Source organism: Eschscholzia californica, unplaced genomic scaffold (genome assembly GCF_041429995.1).
Source record: "Eschscholzia californica isolate CP2 unplaced genomic scaffold, dmEscCali1.0.p SCAF_1, whole genome shotgun sequence".
In the NCBI taxonomy this organism is placed as follows: Eukaryota; Viridiplantae; Streptophyta; class Magnoliopsida; order Ranunculales; family Papaveraceae; genus Eschscholzia; species Eschscholzia californica.
Genome location: NW_028238198.1, coordinates 71,014,518 through 71,036,136, shown reverse-complemented (window position 1 = coordinate 71,036,136; position 21,619 = coordinate 71,014,518). Strand labels below are relative to the sequence as shown.

General features: G+C 35.7%; 3 protein-coding genes across 4 annotated transcripts; 1 reads left to right on the top strand and 2 right to left on the bottom strand.

Moving 5' to 3' along the window:
- The first annotated feature begins 2,572 nt into the window (after positions 1-2,572).
- Positions 2,573-5,612, top strand: LOC147568791 (protein PNS1-like). The gene is made up of 3 exons (XM_086667295.1): positions 2,573-3,058; positions 3,894-5,048; positions 5,231-5,612. Exons 1-3 carry the CDS (start codon positions 2,900-2,902, stop codon positions 5,444-5,446), a joined length of 1,530 nt encoding a protein of 509 aa, XP_086523421.1. The 5' UTR covers positions 2,573-2,899; the 3' UTR covers positions 5,447-5,612.
- A 645-nt stretch (positions 5,613-6,257) lies between these two features.
- Positions 6,258-13,391, bottom strand: LOC147568790 (DnaJ/Hsp40 cysteine-rich domain superfamily protein). 2 transcript variants are annotated; one of them, XR_015231127.1, is made up of 4 exons: positions 12,845-13,333; positions 11,674-11,935; positions 10,724-10,878; positions 6,258-6,317 (listed from the first exon to the last, which is right to left on the bottom strand). XR_015231127.1 is itself a non-coding variant. In XM_086655190.1 (3 exons), exons 1-3 carry the CDS (start codon positions 13,004-13,006, stop codon positions 10,811-10,813), a joined length of 492 nt encoding a protein of 163 aa, XP_086511316.1. In that variant the 5' UTR covers positions 13,007-13,391; the 3' UTR covers positions 10,661-10,810. The 2 variants fall into 2 exon arrangements, 1 of the variants encoding a protein (XP_086511316.1); XM_086655190.1 differs by lacking the exon at positions 6,258-6,317 and having other exon boundaries at positions 10,661-10,878; positions 12,845-13,391.
- A 2,053-nt stretch (positions 13,392-15,444) lies between these two features.
- On the bottom strand, positions 15,445-19,652 carry LOC147568789 (uncharacterized). The gene is made up of 3 exons (XM_086655189.1): positions 19,233-19,652; positions 16,830-17,019; positions 15,445-16,241 (listed from the first exon to the last, which is right to left on the bottom strand). The coding sequence occupies exons 1-3, from the start codon at positions 19,320-19,322 to the stop codon at positions 15,667-15,669; spliced, it is 855 nt and encodes a 284-aa protein (XP_086511315.1). The 5' UTR covers positions 19,323-19,652; the 3' UTR covers positions 15,445-15,666.
- Between the last annotated feature and the right edge of the window lie 1,967 nt (positions 19,653-21,619).

The following is a 21,619-nucleotide window of genomic DNA, read 5'->3' as shown; positions in this document are numbered from 1 at the left end:
TATTCAATTGGGGTGTGTCCAAGAAAAGAAGAACAAACTCTTTGATTCCGAACTCTGATGCCAAGAAATCAAGAATTAATGTTTCATTTCTCTCACCTCTCTCTTCAATTTCATCACCTCTCTCCTCCACTTCATCTCTCTCGCGCACCTCGTCGTCTTCTCCGGTGAAAGTCGTCGACCAACAAATATTCTGGCAACCTTCAAAAAACAAAAAAATAAATCATCATTATTCTCTCTTCTTCATATTTTTTTCTCTTTTCTTATTTTCTCTCTCTCTTCTTCTTTTCTCTCTTCTTCATATTTTTTTATATCTTCTTCTTTCCTCTCTTCTTTGTATTTTTCTATATCTTCTTCCCTTTCTTCTTCACATTCTTCTCTCGGGGTATTCACTTTTCTCTCGGGGTAGTCACTTTTCTCTCTCTCTCCTCTCCCAACTTATTAACTCTCTCTACTCTCACTCTGGCGAAGGGGTGTAGCCCCTTCACCTAAGTGACTAAAACTAGACTTTCAAGGTCTGAAAAACCAAACATTGAAGAGTCGTCTAGATCCAGAGTTCCAGATCTAGGCTTCCCAAATCTTCGAAGGTCTGGGAAAAAGGTTTGTCTTTCTTAGACCTTCGAATGCCTGGGTTTCCTAGGCCTTCGAGATCTGATTTTCCCAGACCTTGAAGATCTGGGTTTGTAGATCTGGCCGGTGAAGGGCTCCTCCCTTCACCAGTGAGTGGGAAGAGAGAGAAGAGAAACAGGTGAGAGAGAGAGAGATAGAGAAAAAAAAGATGGAGAAGAATAAGAAAGAGAAAGAAGAAGATTTTTGTTTGTTTTTTTAAGTTTGAAGGTCGCTGGAAAATTTGGCCAGCCGATGACCTTCGCAGTGAAGACGATGAGGTGGCGATAGAAGTGAAATGGAATAGAATGAAGTGAAATGGAAGAGACAGGGAGAAATGGGTTGGCCTTTATGTTTTTAAACCTTTTTAGAATTGATTCCATTGTGGCCCTCGAGAGTAATTCCGGAAAAAGTTGAAATTCTTTTGGCTATTGGAGTCCCAATAGAATTGTTGGACACTTATGGTGACAAAAAAATGGTGAATTGGTCACAAATTGTGGACCAAAATAGAACTAACCCAAAAATGAACATTCTAGAAATGAAGTTTTAATGGATATTTCAAAATAAGCATCTTCAAGAAAATGTGTTTCAGTTTTTGTTTAAATGGAAATTAGTTCATCTTTCTTATCAACAGAGGAAGAATGACAATTCTTAAGCTTCTTTCTATTTGAGCTACTCCAGTTGATTTGACTTACTAAAATAGACCAAATATAATATGAAAAGCAGTAGAACAGTTCAAACATGACTATGGAGGTTCCATATTAATAAGATTTCGGTAGTGATATATATACATTTTTTTTAGAAGAATCGATTACGTTAGTGGTTACAAGGCATTGATACAACATGAAGATGTGATAACACGATAACCACCTAAGTTAAACTTAGTAATGAAAGAAACTTATAGCCCAACAACATGGAAGAGGTTTAAAAACCCGACAAACTTATTACATTATTTATACCTTTAATAACTCAAATTCGTTAATCATAAATTTCACTTCCTCTAAGAATCAAGTTGGAACCTCCATGATTTTAGAATTTATATCAACACTATCAACCATTTAAGCAACCAAGTGTTGACGGTAGTTTCTCAACAAAAAAAAAAAAAGTGTTGACGGCAGTGATATATTGTAAAACAAACACAGAAGATTTCGTGGGTAAGATGGGACAATATGATTCATGCACTTCAACAACCAATTAGATGTTTTGTTACCTAAATTTCAGGCATCAACATTCCTCTCCTTATTTATGGGGTCATTTCAAACTAAATTTATTTGACAATAAAACTATATTTTATCATTTTGTTGATGTAATATTTGAAAAGAATTATATAACAGAAGCAATTTTTTGTATGACTCTCCAATAGAAAATTGGTGGACAAATTTTGATGGGGGAAACACTAAACGTCGTGAGTGGCTTTCCGAAAACGCAAGAAGCATAATCCATAAAATTCTGACTTCTCATTTTTAGAGATGCAGGGTTTTTTTGGTCTATAATTAGCTACAATTTTTTTTTGAACCAAACGCACACTATTTAGCTTCTTTTAAGCTAAACCAAGTGAGGCGTTAAATACAAACTTATTTATTTCTCAAACGGTGTTTCTTTTCTCTATTACGTTTATCTTTTTCACCATCATTGCCCGGATACAAATGTACACTTTCAAACCCTACCTTTTATCCCTTCTTATTTTATTTTTATTTTTTTTGTTGAAGGTTTTATCCCTTCTTATGATATATCCAAAAATAAACATTCCACTTGCAAATTGAGATGGCATCATATTTATTTACCCTCATGATTAAAACAAAGGGGCATCCCATTGATAACAAATCTATAATTGACAATTGCCTAAAACCCTATTAGGAAGAGGTCAAAATCCTAAATCTTAGCTTATTTAGCGTATGAATCAAGATAAGGTTCAATTATGAGTCGAACCTCCTAAAAATATTTAAAAGAGAATTAATAATCAATCTCTAGGATATGGGCATTTCATGTGAAACTTCAACCACTTCACCTCCTCCTCCTCACAAGAAGACTATAACCAAACCTGTCTTTATCAAAATTATTACATACACCCTCTTGCCTCCTTCAAACCCACCATAATTCTTTACCTATTCTTTGTTTTGCTTTCTTTGAACATGATTAGTAATGAGGTTGCTAACTATAAAGAACTCTAATTTAGAGAGAGAGAGAGAGAGAGAGAGAGAGAGAGAGAGAGAGAGATTTGGGTTTTGATTCCTGAATTATAGGAGCCAAGAAAGTGAAAAAATATTCTTCACATAGAGAGAGAAGTGAGTAGAAAATGGAAAAAATCAAGGAATTGAGTGTTACTACTACTACTGCAACAACTCAAGCTCTTCAAATTCAAAACCAGATACAATCAAGAGAACAACAAAGAGATTATAATATTGATCAATCTTCAAGAAACCATCCCACAAGTGTTACTAACTTGCCCATCAAGGTTGGTTCAATCTCTCTCTCTCTCTCTCTAAACTTTGTTCTGTTTTAACATTAGATACCCCTTATTTGTCATCTTTATCTCTCTCTCTCTCTCTCTCTCTCTCTCTCTCTCTCTCTGTATGATTGATTATTGGTGCTCTTTTATTTAGTCCAAATGACTCTCTCCTTTTCTTTAAAGATACTAGTTTTTTCTTATTCAAAGTAAAAATTCTTGATTTCATCCCTGAGTAGTCATTGTTAATCATTCAAAAGAAAATCTTAGTAAGCTTCATTGCATTAACAAATTCTCATCTAATCATATTAGGAGTCACATTAGTTGACGGAGTCGGATTTAAACATGAAATAAAACAATGACTTGAAACCTTGACTTTAGAATTAGGTAGTTAGTTATATTAGCAACTAGAACAAAGATTAGAAAAAACATATATGAAAGTCAAAATTAAGAAATATTTAATTATTCTGAGTTTTATAATTTGCAAATGATTTAATGGAATCTATAATATGATCAAAATATGGAGGAATGATAGGTTCTGTAATTTATAAACTGGGTATATAGACATGATTGAATTTTGCCAATATAATCCCCTGCCTTTAATTCAGCTTTCGAATTAGATGTCACAATTAGACACCATCTCTGTAATATATTCTGTCGAAATTGTATGTGTTTTTTAAACGGTAAGATTCGTACTCTTGTCTCTTTAGTGGAGAGACATATGTATATTGTAAAGGACACTCCATATTTGGCAACACTTGTAACGGGCGCCTCAAATTTTTATTCGTAGTATGACATCGTAATTTTATATTTAACCTATGTTCTGTTTGTTGGATTAATGCAGGTGGAGGAACCAAAGCTTTTCTTGAGCACAACAGTCGGAAAATTTTCAAGCAAGATCTTTCTTCTCTTCTTCTACCTCCACCTAGTACTAGTCGGAATCTTAATCATCTTCCTGGCCATTCGAGGAGCCATAGCCTTTTCCACACACAACCACCACAACTTCCAACCTCTTGAATGGTACCCACCACTTCTCACTTCATCTGGTTGCGCCACCGCCTTGGCATTCTCTTGGGTGATAGCAACTCGTCTGAATCCATCTAAAACCATTAGAACTTCATTGTGGCTCAGCCCTTTATTGACACTTGGGGTTGGAATTTTACTACTAGCCGTTGGATCCGCCGGTGGATTAACCACTTCCGTGTTTGCCCTTGTTTTCGCTCTTATCCAATCACTTTATGCTTGTTGGGTACGTCCCCGTCTCAATTATACCTCTAAAATTCTCTCAGTTTGTCTTGGTTCTGCACCTCCACCGTCGCTGCAAACCACTATCTTCACTGCCATATCTATTCTAGTTGGTCTAATTTATTCATGTTTCGTCGTGGTTGGAGTTGGTGGCGCAACCGTTACCTGGACTAGGTTTGACCCTCTTTTTGTGTTTGTGACTCTTTTGAGTCTTGCATGGACTATGCATGTCATCAAGAATGTGTCACACGTGTCTATTTCACGGGTGAATTATACATATCTTGCTCGTGAAATTGTGGTTGATGCTCGTGTGGCTTTCAAAGATACGTGGAAGTATTTGATGGGGAGTGTTTGTTTGGGTTCAGTTCTGGTTCCGATTCTTGGGGTTGTTCATGGCTCAGCACGATCAATGAGCTTGGTGGCTGGGGAGACTGATGAGTTTATGTTTTCTTGTACTAGTTGTTATTCCGGTGTGGCTGGCAAGCTAGTTACTTATGGGAACAGATGGGGATTTGTTCATGTGGGAGTTTATGGTAAGGGGATTGTCCAATCGTCGAGTGATACATGGGAGATGTTTCGGCGAGTTGAAATGGAATCATTGATCAATTCAGACCTCACTGGATCGTTTTTCTTCCTCTGCGGTGTTGCTAGCGGGTCATTGTGCTCGCTAGTTGGTGGATCATGGTCTTTCGTTGTCGACAAAAATCATACAACTGAAATCTCCATCTATTCCTTCTTAATTGGCTATTTCATGGTATGAACACTCAAACTTCTCTCTTAGAGGAAGTCTGCTTTAGTAGGGTGGTAACATGTGTATTCTCCACTACAGAGAGCACATCTACTTCAACTGAAAGCGCTCTTGGTTGTTAGACACCACCTAATCGTATAAATTCAAATTTAACGCTAACCTTTCACGTATACTCTTTGTCAATGCAGAGTAGGATAGCCATGTCATGGCCTCAGGCGTGCGTGTCAGCATACCATGTCGCTTTTGCAGAGAACCCACAAAGCCGTCTCTTTGACTCTACCATCTCAGATAGGATTCAAGAACTGCAACGAACTCAAGTTTCTTCATCAGAGATTTCACGGAGTCGTTGGTTTGACTCGAGCAACTTGAATCACCTTCAAGAACTGCATACATCACAAGTTTAATAAACAGAGGGAGAATATCACATCACATTTTGGTTCTGCTAGAGCCTTTTGGAGCAGCAAATGTTATCCTCCATTGTTGATTTCATTAATTGTTTTATTTCATCAAATGAAATTTGTACATACTAAGAAAATCTAGTTTGATAAATCACACATAAGTTAAATCTTAGCTCTACTGAAAAGAGAGATGGGTTAATCGAACGACAATTATGATTACCTCTTAAACTGTACTGCCAATCCATGAAGAAGCTTAACTCATTAAGTTAATCTACAGCCAAGAAATGCATTTTCATTTCGTTACTTTCTCTGACCGAAATATTCGTGTCGCTTAACAGTGAACACAGAAAGAAAATGGAACACTTCTTACGTCAGTGTCTTTGGATAAACTGAAACTCCTTTCTATCTGATCTTTAATTTCTTCCAACAAAACCTGATGAATCACAACTCTATATTTTCATAAAAATAAAAACAATAGCTCTTTCATTCATTTCTTGATCTAGAAACACTAAAAATTGGAAGTAAAACTCATTGGAGAGGGTATTAAACAATAAACCAGCTTTTGGCAGAGAAATCAGCACCTCCTAGTCTGAACCCTTGACCAGAAATGTTTATTATTGGAGTGAGACAAATTTATTTACTCCATGGTACATGACTTTCCTCCGAATCTTTGTTTTAACAGTTTTCACCTTTTAGCTAACGACGGCAAAACATATGTTTCGTGAGTTTTAGGCAGAATCGCAGTTCATTTTGACATGAAGAATGATTTCGACAGAAATAGGATTACAATCAATTATTCTACGCAAAAGGAGAGATGATATAACATCAATTTGATATTTCAAATATCCAAGTAAATAATCATATCACAACAAGAACACTAAAGATCTAGCAAGAGAAAAACAACATCGACACGAAGACGAAAAGAATGGAAATGAGCAACATTTTACTGGCCAACTGGATATAATAGTCATTTGACTCCAAGATGACCACGCCCTCCACAATCTGAACATAAGATGTTTTGGGTGCCTCCACAACCTACAACGTATTAACAAATTAGAACATAAAAGGACCTAAACCATCGAGTGAATATTGTTCGCTGTAGAACTGATTTGATTGTGATCCTGGCAAGAAAAGATCCATTCGGTTAGTGAAGTAATGTTAGATGAAATAATATTAAAATATAACCAAATATTTTTCTTTTGGTAACTCGTAACTACATTAAAGCCCAGCCTAGAATGGAAAATAACTAGTAGAACAAGAAGTTAGAATGAGTACAAACAAACAATTTGGCCAAAACAAGGGACCAAATCAAAGTAAGTAGAAAAATTAACCTAACACCGACTGGGCCAAGGAATGGGCCTCCGTGTTAGCATCTCGCGGGGCATCGCTAGGAGGCCGGCTCTAGCCTCACACTATAAGTTCCTCTTTATTCTTGTTACGATCTCTCCCAGAATTCTTTCTTTTGCCCTATCCAAAATAGAATGAAGAAAAGTCGATGTTTAGATGGAGGAGTCTATATGAGTTATGAATTAATGTTAGAAATACTAAGCAGACTTCCACCAAAGTCACTGATGCGATTTAAATGTGTAAGTAAGAGTTGGTTGTATTTGATCGAAGAAGATAAATACTTTCACAGTTCTCAATCATCAAAATCACACCAAAAACTCCTAACTACTTCGCTTGAGATGATGTGCGAAAAGGAACATAATGAACATAATTTTTTCTCTGTAGATTTGTTTCAATCTAAAAGTAATAGGTATATGAAAAGATATTTGAGTCAATGGGAGAAAGGTCCTCACAGTATATTAGTATCTTCTTATGGTTTGGTTTGTTATGTGAATTACCGCAATTTTTCGGTTAGAATCTACAATAATTGCATTGGAGAAAAAACACCCTGGATCAGATCAAATATCGGAAAAGATTGGTCCAAAATTTCTTATAATCCTTTTTATGGACCTGGATTTGATCCTGTTTGTGGATTTGGATTTGATCCAATTACTCAAAAACATAAAGTAGTGTTTATGTGGAGTAGCTCGGTGAAGATTCCATATAAATATCGAGATTTTGAGGAATTGCCTGTTTATGTTTGTGAGGTATTGACTGTCGGTGAAAATATCTGGAGAACCAAAGAAACTGACACTCGGAAAATAATTGTTAGGAAAGACCCAATTTATGCGAATGGTTTTTTATATTGGTTGGAAAATCCATTTTCTCCATATAGCATATTGGCATTTGATGTTGGAAAGGAGAAGCTTAGAGTGATAAAGTACTCTAACGATATTTTCAAGAGTCATTTTCCTGATGATACTTGTCTTGCAAATTTATTGGAAGTGGATGGACATTTAGCATTAACGAACCAATGTTGTCATCTTGAAAACGGGACATGGTCCAAAACAGAGATGAAGTTGTGGATTTTTATCGAGGAAAGAAAGGAGAATAGGTGGATTGAAGAACCAATTGAATTGCCTTGCCATATGAGGAATAATCAACATGCTTATGATTTTCAATCAATTGCAGGAACAAATAAATTAATAATGACAAGAAGACCAGTAGCCCCAGACCCAGACCCAGACTCAGACTCAGACTCAGACTCAGACTCAGCCTCAGACTCAGACGCAGTCTCAGAAGATGAAGATGAAGATGAAAATGACAACGATAAAGTTTTAAGTTTATATATTTATGACAGGAAAGAGAAGAAGTGGAATGAATATGGTAGTATCATCGACCGAAGGTATAAATCTCAAAAAAAGTTTTTCATGAATCCATATTGGTGTGAGACTAGAGTTATCGTGGAGAGCATTTATCCAGTTCGCACAAGAAAGGCGTGATGAATATAGTCCCTATCATTATTACTAGAATTATTTGATCTGGTAGAGTTGTTCATATTTTGTCTTTTGTATTATTACTATAATAGTTTCTCGTCACGGAACCAGTAGTTAAATCAAGAATCGATTATACTCCCAAAAGTGTTCGGGTGAACAGAAGATTAAGTTATGTTGATTTTATGTTGAGTGGGATAATGATCAGGTAGTTATCGTGACTGCATGTCATGCTGAGAACTAGTTCTCTTATTTTATGAGGGTGGGATATCTATCTATTGCATCGTACTTTACGGTTTGCTAAATTAGAGATTCATAGATGCACTTATACAACTTGCTTGCAATATGTTATTACTTGTGATGGCGTAGTTATATATGTTGACATGTTGTATATAGTTTGATTTTCAGTTTGGCGATTGAATTGTATCTGACATAATTTCATGAAGTATGCTACTTTTGATTAACTTCATTAATGCTCAGGATGGCGTTAGCCAAAAAGGCCCTCCGTAGGGTGCAGTGGATACCTAGTTTGACAATAACTCATGATGGCATTAACCAAAAGGGTTCTCCGTAGGATGCGGTGGATACCTAGTTTAACAATATTTTCGTTACAGAAAAAATACATAAAATAAAAATTAAAAAAAAAAAAAAAAAAATAGACTCAACTATATGAAGGAGAAAGAAGAGTCACTCGGAGGGCTTCACAAAATGGGAGCATTATTAACCCATTTATATTTAAGAGATGGAAGAAAAACAACATCAACAAAAAATAAGTTACTCTCGTCTTTATGTTTATTCTTACAAAACTTACATAGTCAATTTAATTACCAACCCTAAAGGAGTAGCAAATTTGATCTCTTAGGGTCACTTTGATACGTTGGAAAATGGGGTCAGAAAGTCGATTTTCTTTCCCATTAGAAAATGGGGTCCTTTGATACGCGAGAAAATATGTTGGTGCTCCATTTAGGTTTCAACCAAGTTCTTATAAGAGGAGATTGTTCTACCCTAATTTCAGCAGTGTTGGACAGTGAGGATGTGATCCCATGGAGAATCAGATCAACGGTTACTACCATTCAACAACAGCTGGAACTATTCAACACCTATTCTCTTCAATACGTGCCACGTAATAGAAACTTCCGGGCACACAACGTGGCCAAATCAGTTTTATCTTCTTGATTCCTATTAGTTTGACCCAGGCTTGTTGGGTTTTATCACTTTTTCGTCTGCTTACTTCATTGTAATGTTTAAATTGCCTTGTGGGCTTATATGAAGTATCATTTCCAAAAAAAAAAAAAAAAAAATAAGAAGGTTAGAAAAAGGGTGCCTTTAGAAAGATGTATAGTAATTATGTTTTATTTATTAATAGGGCCTTTTAACCCCCATATAAATGTTAGGGATTTAAGGGGTGGCTTAAGAATTTAAGGGGTGCCTTTAGAATTTAAGGGGTGGTCTGTTCTTCGACAGACCTTTTTTTTTCATGGTCGCCGCCCGGGAAATTTTCCGGCCGGCGACCTAGTCGGAGAAGAGAGAGAGGTGAGGTGGAGAGAGAGAGAGGTGAGGTGGAGAGAGAGTGAGGTGAGGTGGAGGGTTTTTTATTTTTATTTCTCTCTAACAACTTACAAAATAAAATTGTCTAACAAAATTGACCAATTTTTTACCAAGTCTTCACACCCCGGAAACTATTTTGCTTTCCCCAAAGCGCTGGCTAAAAATAAATATCTTCATGCATTTCTTGATCTAGAAACACTTCAGAAAATGGAAGTATAATTCAGTGAAGAGGGTATTAAAAAATAAATCAACTTTCGTCGGATGAATATGCATCTCTTAATCTGAACCCTTACTAGAAATGTTTATAATTAGGGTATAGCCGTGCCCGTACGACACGGGAATTTCTATATACATCAATACAAAATTATCAAGTATTTTGATCTTATACAAATATTGAAGTAATAAAAATATATTTAAAATAATGAGAGATTATATTGAGATATTGAGTAGTTTGAAGGGAGAAAAGAGGAAAGAGAGAGAAATAGTTAGAGAGTTTACAGGGAGTAGGTGGTTATTTTGTCGGTTAAATATCTATCTTTTTAAAGACTCTTTAAAATGAAGGGTTGTAATTTACAAAAGAAAATTGGACGACCGAGATTCATAAACCAAAGTTATGACATGGCACCGAAACCTATGTCATTTGTTATATAGATTGGAGTGAGACAAATTTATTTACTCCATGGTACATGACTTTCCCTCCGAATCTTGGTTTTAACCGTTTTCATCTTTTAGCTAACGACGCCTAAGCATATGTTTCGTGAGTTTTAGGCTAGGTTCACAGTTCATTTTTGACATGAACAGTGATTTCGACAGAAATAGGATTACAATCATTTATTCTACGGAAAAGGAGAGATGATATAACATCAATATGATATTTCAAATATCCAAGTAAATAATCATATCACAACAAGAACACTAAAGATCTAGCGAGATAAAAACAACATCGACACAGACGAAAAGAAGGGAAATGAGCAACATTTTACTGGCCAACTGGATATAATAGTCATTTGACTCCAAGATGACCACGCCCTCCACAATCTGAACATAAGATGTTTCCGGTGCCTCCACAACCTACAAAGTATTAACAAATTAGAACATAGAAGGACCTAAACCATTGAGTGGTTTCAAGAAGCACAAGATAATGGTTTAGTGGTAATAGGCATCTGTCGAAGCAATAGTTATTAGCGTATCAGATAAGCAGCAAGACATTGGTTCAAGAGACCTATGGTTTCTTATAGTCGTTGACCTGTGGGAAATGGAATTTTCCTATTGAATAAGTAATTCAACTCTTGTGAGGAGAGTAAGGATTCGTAGGGATAGTACCACATGGGGAGATTCCCTCCAAAACCTCTATGTAAAACTGTATAAATATCAACTCATGTGATAAATTGATGACTAAAAACATCAACGAATTCACCATTTCATTACTTCATTATACTTCTTACAACTCTAACGAGACCTGTGGTTTCCAGCGGCCAACAGAATGAAACTCTGGCCTCTTTCGCGAAAAACAGTAGCAAGAATTGGCGGTTAACATTTTATTGATCCGGTTCTGCTTTAACTCTCCCTAATCGGCTACCATATTCCGGGATATCTTACATGAACACCGTTGATACGGGATATTCTCGTTTTTAATGGGGCATTTGATTGACTCAATAAACTATTATAAGGCCACAAAACAAGTTAGTGACCAAGAACTGTTGTCCGTGGGCTTCCTTTAAGTAAACAGTAGCATAACAAATCACATTCAACACATCACGGATTCCTAAAATGTATAGTGGAAAATATCGATCCTAGTTGGTAGGGTGTTGGTAGAAAAGAAATACAACTTAAGTAAAAAAGAAGAGAAAGAAAGAAGATTCTTACCAAGGCATCGAACTTTGACAATGATTCCCTGGCACTCCATTATAGAGTCGATGTATAACCCAGAACCGGTACAAGTTGGACAAAGAATGGCACCTTTGGCCTCACAATCAATACAAGGAGGATTTTCCCCGATTTGTTTTTCAGCCAAAGACACCCCAATTGGTTCCTCAATTATCTCCTCTGGCACAGGTTTATCATAACAGAATAGAGACTCGAGGCTGCTTCTAGTTCTATGCACATCTCCCACTGAACGTGAACCAGCCTGAAAGATCAAGTTAAAATTCTTACTATTACTGAATGAATCAATTATATCGAGCTCACTTAATTCTTCCACAAGAACAGCTAAATATCGGTCATTTAGTATGTTCATACACATTAAGATACTAGCTTCTGAATCAGAATAAAAGTACGAATCTTCTTTTTGAAATATCGAGTCGGAAAGTTATATCACAGTCTCTCATAAATCCTAACAAATCCAACCCGAAGTCGGACTTGTTTGTTACAATAACATGTTTAACCTTTGACTATAGAAGGTGCAATCTAATTGAACTAGTTGCACAAAAATAGTACTCCGTAATATTTTAAGAGAGATGTTATCAATGAGTCAACATTTGTACAGAATATCACAATAATGTATTGAATGAAGCTCACCAACAGTAAGTATCTACCCATTACAGAAGAGCTAAAGAAGGACTAAAAGGAAAATAACAAGGGAGAAACCCCCCCCCCCCCCAATAACTAGACATAGTTGTCGATTCCCAATACGTGCAACCTAATTGTCAAAAATGCTTTTGAACTAGTCTTTTCCCCTCAATTCATAAAACCTACTTGTCCAAAATGCTATAAAACTAGTGTTTTCCCCAATTCATAAAACCTAACTGTCAAAAAAATGCAATAAAACTAGCATTTTCCCCTCAATTAATAAAACCTTAACAACCTATATGCAAGAAAATTACAAGTATCATCCACACCCAAGTTTTCATCAACACAGAAGAACTAAGTAAAGGTCTTGAAATGGAAATCAAAATCCAATAACTACCCAAAAATGAACATTGAAAATAACCCAAAATCTATTTTTTTTTTCCTAGTTAATGAAACCCAGAGCCTTAATTATACAAAATATTAACAAATAGTCTTAAAAATCGAAAATAAGTAGAAGATTCAAACTTACCCAATTCACAGTAGAGCGAGAAATCAATGTTTTATGAGAAATGGAACGAATGTTATTGACAAATTCTCTCTCAATAAACTGAAACTTGGAGTTCTTAGAGATAGAAGATTTGGATGGAAGAGTTGGGAATGAAATTGAAGACATAGTAATTGCAGTCTCCATCAAAAGAAGGAGAAGAAGAAATTATTGGTTCTAAATTACTGCAATTTCAGATTGAAAATAGGTTTTCGATGAAATCGAGAGATGGGTAGAGGTGGGTTTAAATCAAATTAAATGTCTGTAAATAAGAACACTGTGTTGAGATTTCCTCCTTGTATGTAGCGCCTCCTCCTCAGCTAAATATGTCGTTTTTGTTCTTGATTGTGGATCTGGATATTTCTACCAAGTTTGGTATTGGCGCGTATAAAAGGGTTTTTTCCTAGTTGCCCCCAATTTGTGACAAACTTATTTATTACTCTCATATTTGAAACGATTCCAGACTTGGTACCTAAACCTAATTAGGGTTATGTCAAGGTGTTGTTTTGTGTTTTTTTTTCGTTTGCCCTTCAATCTTTTGAGAAATGAAAAGAAAGGAATATAAGGTAGAGGACAGAACCCGTATGACATGCTGGAGAGGCAACAGAGATTCGACTCTCTTTTACAGGCGAGATCAGTTGTCCCAAACGGATCAGACTAAAAGGTGCCTCACTTAAAAAGCACAAAAATCTTTCCTAGTGAGCAGTTAGAGGAGAGAGAGTAAGTTGGGCGGAGAGATTTCATTTCATTTTCGGTTTCCACCATATATGGTGGCGATTCCCTTTATTTTAAGCAGTTACTGTGCGGTTACATGCAGTTTCTGATCTATTTTTAGCATTTTTCTTGTTGTTTACCGGAGGAGGGATCCGATTTTCTTTGTTTTTAGTTTGTTTTTTTACTTTTAGATAAATAATAAGAAAGTTCTATAGTAGTCAGAGAGGAAGAAACAAGGGAGATGAAGACTTCATTAACAACAATTCCATTGTCGGGTGATTTTGTCACGACACAAAGATGGTTTGGATGAAGATTCGAAGACGGTTTTGATGAGACCTTCTCACTCTAAAAAGGGATTTAGAGACGGTTCTGAAAGTTTCATAGTCGATCTTTTCATGGTTGTGATTCGTGGAGAGGGGAAGATGGATTTCGAATATGGTTCGTACATGAACATCACCGAAGATCTGGGATAAAAGAATAAAATCAAAGGGAGGTAATTGACTAAGTAATCTCTTCATCGGATTGGTATTGATACTTGTATCATCTTACTACTTCTAATTTTCAATTTTATTTGTATAATATTATTCTATGTTGTCGACCGGGTCTTTAATCCTCGATCTTTAGGATCTCTTGTGTCGACCTTTAGGGTATTTTGAGTTTGTGTCTGGTCAATTTCTCTCCCTTCATGGGGCACTTTACATTCGAAAGTTATATGAACTTATCTTATGTAACTCTCGTGTAGTTCTCAGAGGAATAACAGTTATCATCCATGTAACTTTGTGATTGTATCACTTATGAATGAAATATGGCTTCGCTTGGTTAAAAAAAACGAATCGGACTGCCCAGAGTTGGGTAAACCCAACCCATTGTTGGTCCATGACCCTGGATCCTCTCTAGTTTCTTTCCTTCGAAGTCAAAGCGAGATAGAGAGATTTTACTCTCTTTTGAAATTGAAATGAGAGCGAGAAAGTTTTCACACTTCCACGTAAAACATTTCTTTGTCATCAAAGACAAATAAGAATAATGCTAAAAAAAAAGCTATGCAAATTCAACGATCTCTATTTTCGAGTCTATTTTTTTCTCTCTTGATGAATTTTTCGCTCTCGATGGACGGTTGATTCCTGTTTAGGTCTGAAGTATGTCTTACTTTTGTAGCTTCTACTATCAGGTTGGCAAGGAGGAGGTTCTATTTTTCTCATTCATTTCTTTCTCCACTTCCATCTATATTTTTCTTTGTAAATCTCATTATTTTTTCCCTAGACATTTTTTGAGCTTCTCTTCTCTTCTCTTCTTCCCTCAACTTCTTCGATTTCACACAATGAGGCAGCTTGATGGGTCAACATGTTCGACTCATCAAATGAATTATGGCTTTAAGTCGGCAGAGAAGCTCCAACAAATGCATAATCAATCACAGACAACATAAAAAAAAATACTAATGCTCCAAACCCCACCTTCCCCATCATATTAAGCCTGTGATCCTTTAAAGAAAGAACTCAAAAGTAGCTTTCAACAAGTAATTCAAACTTTTTTTTATGTACCTTAGATGCTTCTATGTTTGCATATCAAGAACACTTCTTGTTCCTCTTAACTTGAAAGTTCAAACTCAAGTTTCTTCCTGAAATTTATCCAAGTACACTTGAAACCAAAATCATCTCTTGCATTCTGTCCTGTCCTAAATCTACAATGAATGAATATCTCCTGATATCACAACAGCAGGAAACTTCCGCCATGAACATATTTCAAACGTAAAAGATCATAATCATGACCCTCTCACTCAAGAGTATAACAGAGTAATATCTCCTGAACAAAACCCGGTTCCTTTCAGACAACAAACTGAAAGAAAGATAAACACGATAACTAATTAACTATAATTGCTCAACTGATAAATTTTATCGGATGATTCAAGACAGGCTCGGTTTTTTCCGAACTGGGAAATATAAAACTGTTGGCTGTAAGCTTGAAAACAAGCAGAGATAAGAACACAACAGATAAAAGGAAACAAACAGATACCCTTCATTTTATCTCTCAGAGCAGTTTTTTCAGGTCTATCTTTTGATTTTGAATATGTGATATTCCTAAAGAATGATTTTACTTCACAAGTCAATATATGATGCATGATGAATACAAATATACCACTGACCTTCAATCTTCTCAAACACATTTGTCGCGAACTGTTTTCCCCAGCTGCTTCCTTTTGTTTTTACTATTTCCATGCATGTTACATATCCCACATCTCCTCTAACATGAACCTCGACTTTTTGCACTTCTATCTCCAGTGGAAATTCATAGTCAGCCCACACAAATTCCCAGCTACCCATGATGAGATCATATCCCGATATTCCACCTACCCCGGGGTGAACACAGCAAACGTTATTTCCTTTTGACCAGAGGGCTTCCATGGCCGCTTTATCTCCGTGCCTGAAAGAGTTGTAAAAACGAGCATTTGCTGCTAGAACTGAAGCCTTGCTATCCTCGTGCAGAAAACGGAGACTATCCCTGATTTTTGCTGCTTGGGAGTAATTTTCTTCATCAATGGCTGCCTTGAGCTCTTTTTCTAGGGCTAACTCATCCAAGATTATAGCTTCACTACTTATAGTTCCCTCTGAGTCTTCTCTTTTTACTTTACATGGTTTCCATGAATTTGAGCGGGAAGCTCGGTAATGGGGGACTGTACTGAATAATAACATAATTAGCCATATAAAAGTATTAAAAAAATATAATGCTAAACAACAAAGTAACATCAGATATAGTAACCAGAAAGGAGGAAACAAAGTATAGAGTGCCGTAAATAACAAAAGGTAGGGGGTTATGGACTGAAACAGTCGATCACTTGTAACTCCAGTACGGAGACTAAGCAAAACAGTAGCATGCATTAACTTAGCATAATGTCTAAAAATGCTGGTTCATAAGTTCAATTATAATCCAAGCGCCTTACTTCTACCACTTTTTTTCTTGAATACCCCCAGTAGGGGAACAAGAATGAGGAAAATACCAAGAGATCTACTAATATAAAATATCGGAGCATTATATGAATTGCTGAGACAGGGTGCTGACGCCGTATAATGAAACAAGATAACTCTTAGCAAGTAGTTTTACTAATAATTACAATTATAAAGAATACAAATATAGATTACTACCATGATTGAGATATTTAAGCATATAAATTTCAGATAGATTCAAAGTTAATCTCAAGAGAAGTGCAGTATATCAAATTATCAATCGGAAATTTTCTAGACACAGAAGCAAGAAAACTTACTTGGTCTTTCAGGCTCAAACTGGCCCAACAATGACCTGGGATGCGCTGGAAGTCTTCTTGTATCTGAGTGGGATAAGAAATTGCAGAAACTAGATTTGCATTGTGTGGGTGGACAGGTGTGGCGTGATGGGCCAGAACTTAATAGGTAAGAGCATGACTTTCCATTGATCTCATGTACATCATGAATACCCTAAGAACAGAAAAGCGTTTAAATACCTATAGGAAACACCGACAGGCTACATAGTAAGTAATTTCCATTTCTTGATCAGGTTAGCAACAATAATGAGCGACAGAACTAAGATATTATGAGGAAAACAAGATCCAATAGTTTAACAATGGAAACAACCCTCAATATGTAGTGTTTAAGGTCCTGTTGAAGATGTGAAAGCGCTTTAAAAGTGTCAGAGAAATACATAATACTAGCAGAAGAGCATGAAGGCTACTTAGTCAAAGACTCTGTGAGGTAGCATTTCAAATCAAACTAAAGAACAAGCTATCTGTGTAGCTAGATTTAAGGGGAAAAAACAGAAGAATAAACTCTCTGTGTCTCCATTAAAAGATCCATTAATTGCAGTTAACTCACAAGTCACCACTCATTCACATAACCATAAGTCAAATGTGCAAGATTCACCAAGAGATCAACACTTTCGCTTGATGAAATAAAAATTAGTAACAAGACGTGAAAGGAACGGTCAGGATAATAAATTAGCATTCAAGTTAAAACACGAACATTAATTAGCTTTTTAAGTTAAAACAATAGAACTCTGGGCAGAAAGATGGTTTGGGCGGGCCTTCGGCTGATTCATGGGCCTGCCGAAAAGTTGCACACCTGCTAGCTGCTAGTACCCAAATCAGGCACAAAATACCCGCTGATGCTCCACGGACATAGAAATTTGTGGATCCCATCTTCCTTCTCCTGTGGTGAACCTTGAAATCATGACTCTCAATGTCCTCCTCAAGACACCTAAGTGAATTTTTTTTATTCACTCATTGAGCAAAACCAGAGTTGCCTCCCAAACGGCAATTCAGATAAAGTACAACAATCATTTCAAAAATTTAACGATTCTCTCTTTAGACCATCTACCACTTCAAGTTGTAACAACAATCAAAGACATACACCGAAAATGGTGAACATGAACTCTTGAACTAAACTTTATGTAGCACCCCCACTTAAAGAGGGTGCAAATATAATTTTTCTTGTAAAACTCTAATTCATTTCCTCCCCCCATTTTCTTAGTTTCGCAGGGAGCAAGTTAAGCGAGACTGCTAGAGAGAGGAGGCTAGAGAGAGAGAAAGCTAAGGGAAGGAGAAGAAGAGAGAGGGATTCAAAGGCACCCGACGACTCGATTTGTTTTGCAATTCAGGTAGCTAGGTTTCTTCGTTATTAGGATTTTCATAGCCTCTTCCATTTTCAGAACTAGTTTTGAATAGTTGAAACAACAAATAGCTTCAAAGTTCCAATGTATGCTAGGTTATCATCGATTCAGACTCAGTTTCTGCTATTGTAAACATGTAATGCGATTATAAACGATTTCAAAGTACATTAATTCACGGAAAAGTTGTGTAATTCAAGGTTTTAATAAAAAGTGGATTAATTCTTTCGACTTTCAAGCAAAGCAAGTGGAAAAATTCTAGTGTTCATCACTACAAAACACAAAATCCACTTAGATTAAATTTCAAATAGAAGTGGCGCAAAGTACGCCACTATGTCTTATACCCGTACTCAAAAAGCGATAAAGAATTTTGATCTCCATCTTTAACGTTTGCTGTTTTAAAGGCGAAATAATGAGAAGGGCCAGAAGTGCAGCCTAAGGAGCGTGAGTGGGCGGGGGGCTCAAACAAGTAAGTGAAGGTCTTGAAGAGCCTTTCTGAAGTAAGGCCCACACCAATGACTCGGATAAGTATGACTCTGATAACAACTTTGACTTGGCTTGACAAACTATAACGGATGGAATGCAAATTTGCAGATTCATTAGTATTGCCACGTTTCATAAAATAACATCCATTCAGGAACTCGGGAAGTAAACATTGTTTTCTCTTTACTCCCTCTTACAGCAAAATTTACGTTAATTTGGATCTTCAAAATTGGCATAAGTATTGTAAAAAATAAGTAAGACCTATTTTGAACAAAAAAAGAAACTTCTTGGACTCTAGACTGGTTAAGAAACAGGAACAAAATCCCTAACTGAAATAGCTCTTTCCCTTAAACAAAAGAGATTCATCTTGAACTATAAAGGAACATTTATATAAACATTCGATGTTTCATAAACAAGCAATAGATAAAATCAGATAATAAGAGAATGAAAATTTGCTGCTGTTTGATCTGTCTACCTATCTATTCTTCATTTCAACATAGGCTAACCTATAATTCATAATAAACTGAACTAGAAAATAAGAAATCACCTTAATGGTGGAAACCCATGAAGGTAGCTGGTGGAAATCAGAAGAAAAACGAGGTTTCAGTGAAATTGCTGAGACATTCGAAATCGCCATGGTTGTGATTGAATGAAACTCCCCAGGTATGATCAATAGTAAGAGTAATTGAATCTGGGGAAACCACAGAAATCAAGCTCAAAACCCTAGCAAAATCGGGTAAGCGACTTGAAGTAATTTAGGGTTAGAACATGAACATTCCCAATTATGTTCAACTTTAGATAATTGGATAGATCGAAAGAAGACAGAGAAGAAGAAAATAGTGAAAGAATTTTGATAGTGGGTAGGTGATGGACCGATGATCTCTCCTCATATCATTGAGCATACGTGGCGAGTAGTTGGAAACCTCTCTAAATTTCAGAGTTTTGAATTTCAATTTTTCGTTGAAGTAAAAATTCATAATGACTATTTATTAAAGATGGATTGGGCGCCCAAAATGAAAATTTGCCTCAAAATAAAAGAGAGGTCCAATGTGTCAGTTTGGGGGTCAAAACTAGGTAAAGGACCCTTAGAAAATAAAGTATTTACCGTTCATGCCATCAAAAATTACAAAATTGCCATTGAAAATTACAAAATTGCCATCGAAATTTCTCGGGAAACGATTTTTTTCTGAAAAAGAATCTGACAACCCGTCCATCAGAATCTGTACTGTTCAGAAATTTACGGAACTGGCACCGAAAAATTTCCGGGAAACGAAATTTTTTTCGGGAAATTTTTTTATTTACTAGAAATTTTTTTCTGTACTAGACATTTTTGCTGGGCGGGAATTTGAAATTTCGTTTGAAAATTTCAAAACTTCGAAAAAAGATTTTGTGACCGGGAAATTATTTTATTTACTGGAAATTTTTTTCTGTACTAGACACTTTTGCTGGGCGGGAATTTAAAATTTTCAAAAAAATTTGAAAATTTTGTCGGGAATTTGAAATTTCGTTTCAAAATTTCGAAAAAAAGATTTCGTTTGAAAATTTCAAAAAATTTTGAAAATTAGAATTTTTTGTGTACGGGAAATTATTTACCGGGAAGAGATGATTTGCTCGGCGGGAATATGAAATTTCGTTTGAAAATTTCAAATTTTCAAAAAATTTTGAAACTTTGAATTTTTCGTGTACTGGTAAATTATTTTATTTACCAGTCAGTTTTTTTTTTTCAGGAAAACGTCAGCATGTCCCGTCCAAGGGCAAGAGGGGAATAAAAAAAATTTGACATTTGGACCTGTAACTAATTTTTGGGCAAGAGTGGATTTTTTTTGGGTTTACCCCCCAAATTTTGGACTGTTCACTCAAAAATCCTTTATTAAAAGAGTACAAAAGGGAATAAATTGAATTTAGATTCCATAAGATATTTTGGACGATTATTTCATTAAAAAAAATATATTTTGGACGATGATGGTTATAATGTCAATTCCTTATTTTTTTTTTTTTTTTGTTAAAAGAATGTCAATTCCTTATGTATCTTCATATTACATAACACATGGTGTATCTATGTTAAAAAATCGATGTGTTTAGACATACAAACTCCTTTTAAAGGGAAATTATAAGCTGAGTTTCTCTGCAGTTTGAGTGATAAACTGGTGAAGATTCATTAATTTTTTTGTTAGAGAAAGAGAAGCTTGTAGGTGATTACTTCGATTTATATACATATTTGCACAACGAGTTCAATCTTAAAATGTAGGGGAGTGCACTTCTAACAAATGTGTATCCTTACGGCGTCTCAACGACATGCGATGAATACACTTTTGAGTCTCTCTTTTACTTTAAAAAGACGCTACTTGGACTTTCAAATGCCCCACTAAAGATCTTAAATGTCTATCATACGAGGTCTCAGAGTCTATCTACAATACACTTTTAAATGTCTTGACAGAGACAAAAACTACTTGACCAAAGGCTCATTTATATTTGTTTCAGTTTATGTTATATCTTTATAATATTCTCGTGATGTACCATTGACTCAAAACGAATATAATTTCTCTTAACATAAATGATAATTATAAAAACATAGATACAAGTTCTAAATTAATAAGCTTTTATTTATATTATCATTTAATGATAAATTTGTACCTCCATCAAAATCACTCCGGTAACTTCCACACTTTCGGAATAGACACACTCCGTATGGATAAAAAAAAATGAAGGAGTGCTTATAGACACACCCATGTTTGTATGAGTAAAACAACTTCAAGGTAGCGGGATTGGTCTCTCCGTGGGACTGGGAGCCCACCCTTCCGGGCTCTCATTTGGGATTCTGGACTAAGGGGCTCCCAACCCTAGGGGGATCCACCATATTTTGTTTCTTTTTAATTTTATTTTTTAAATTTCATATTTGGAACTAATAAATTATAGTTGAAAATTTGAAACCAA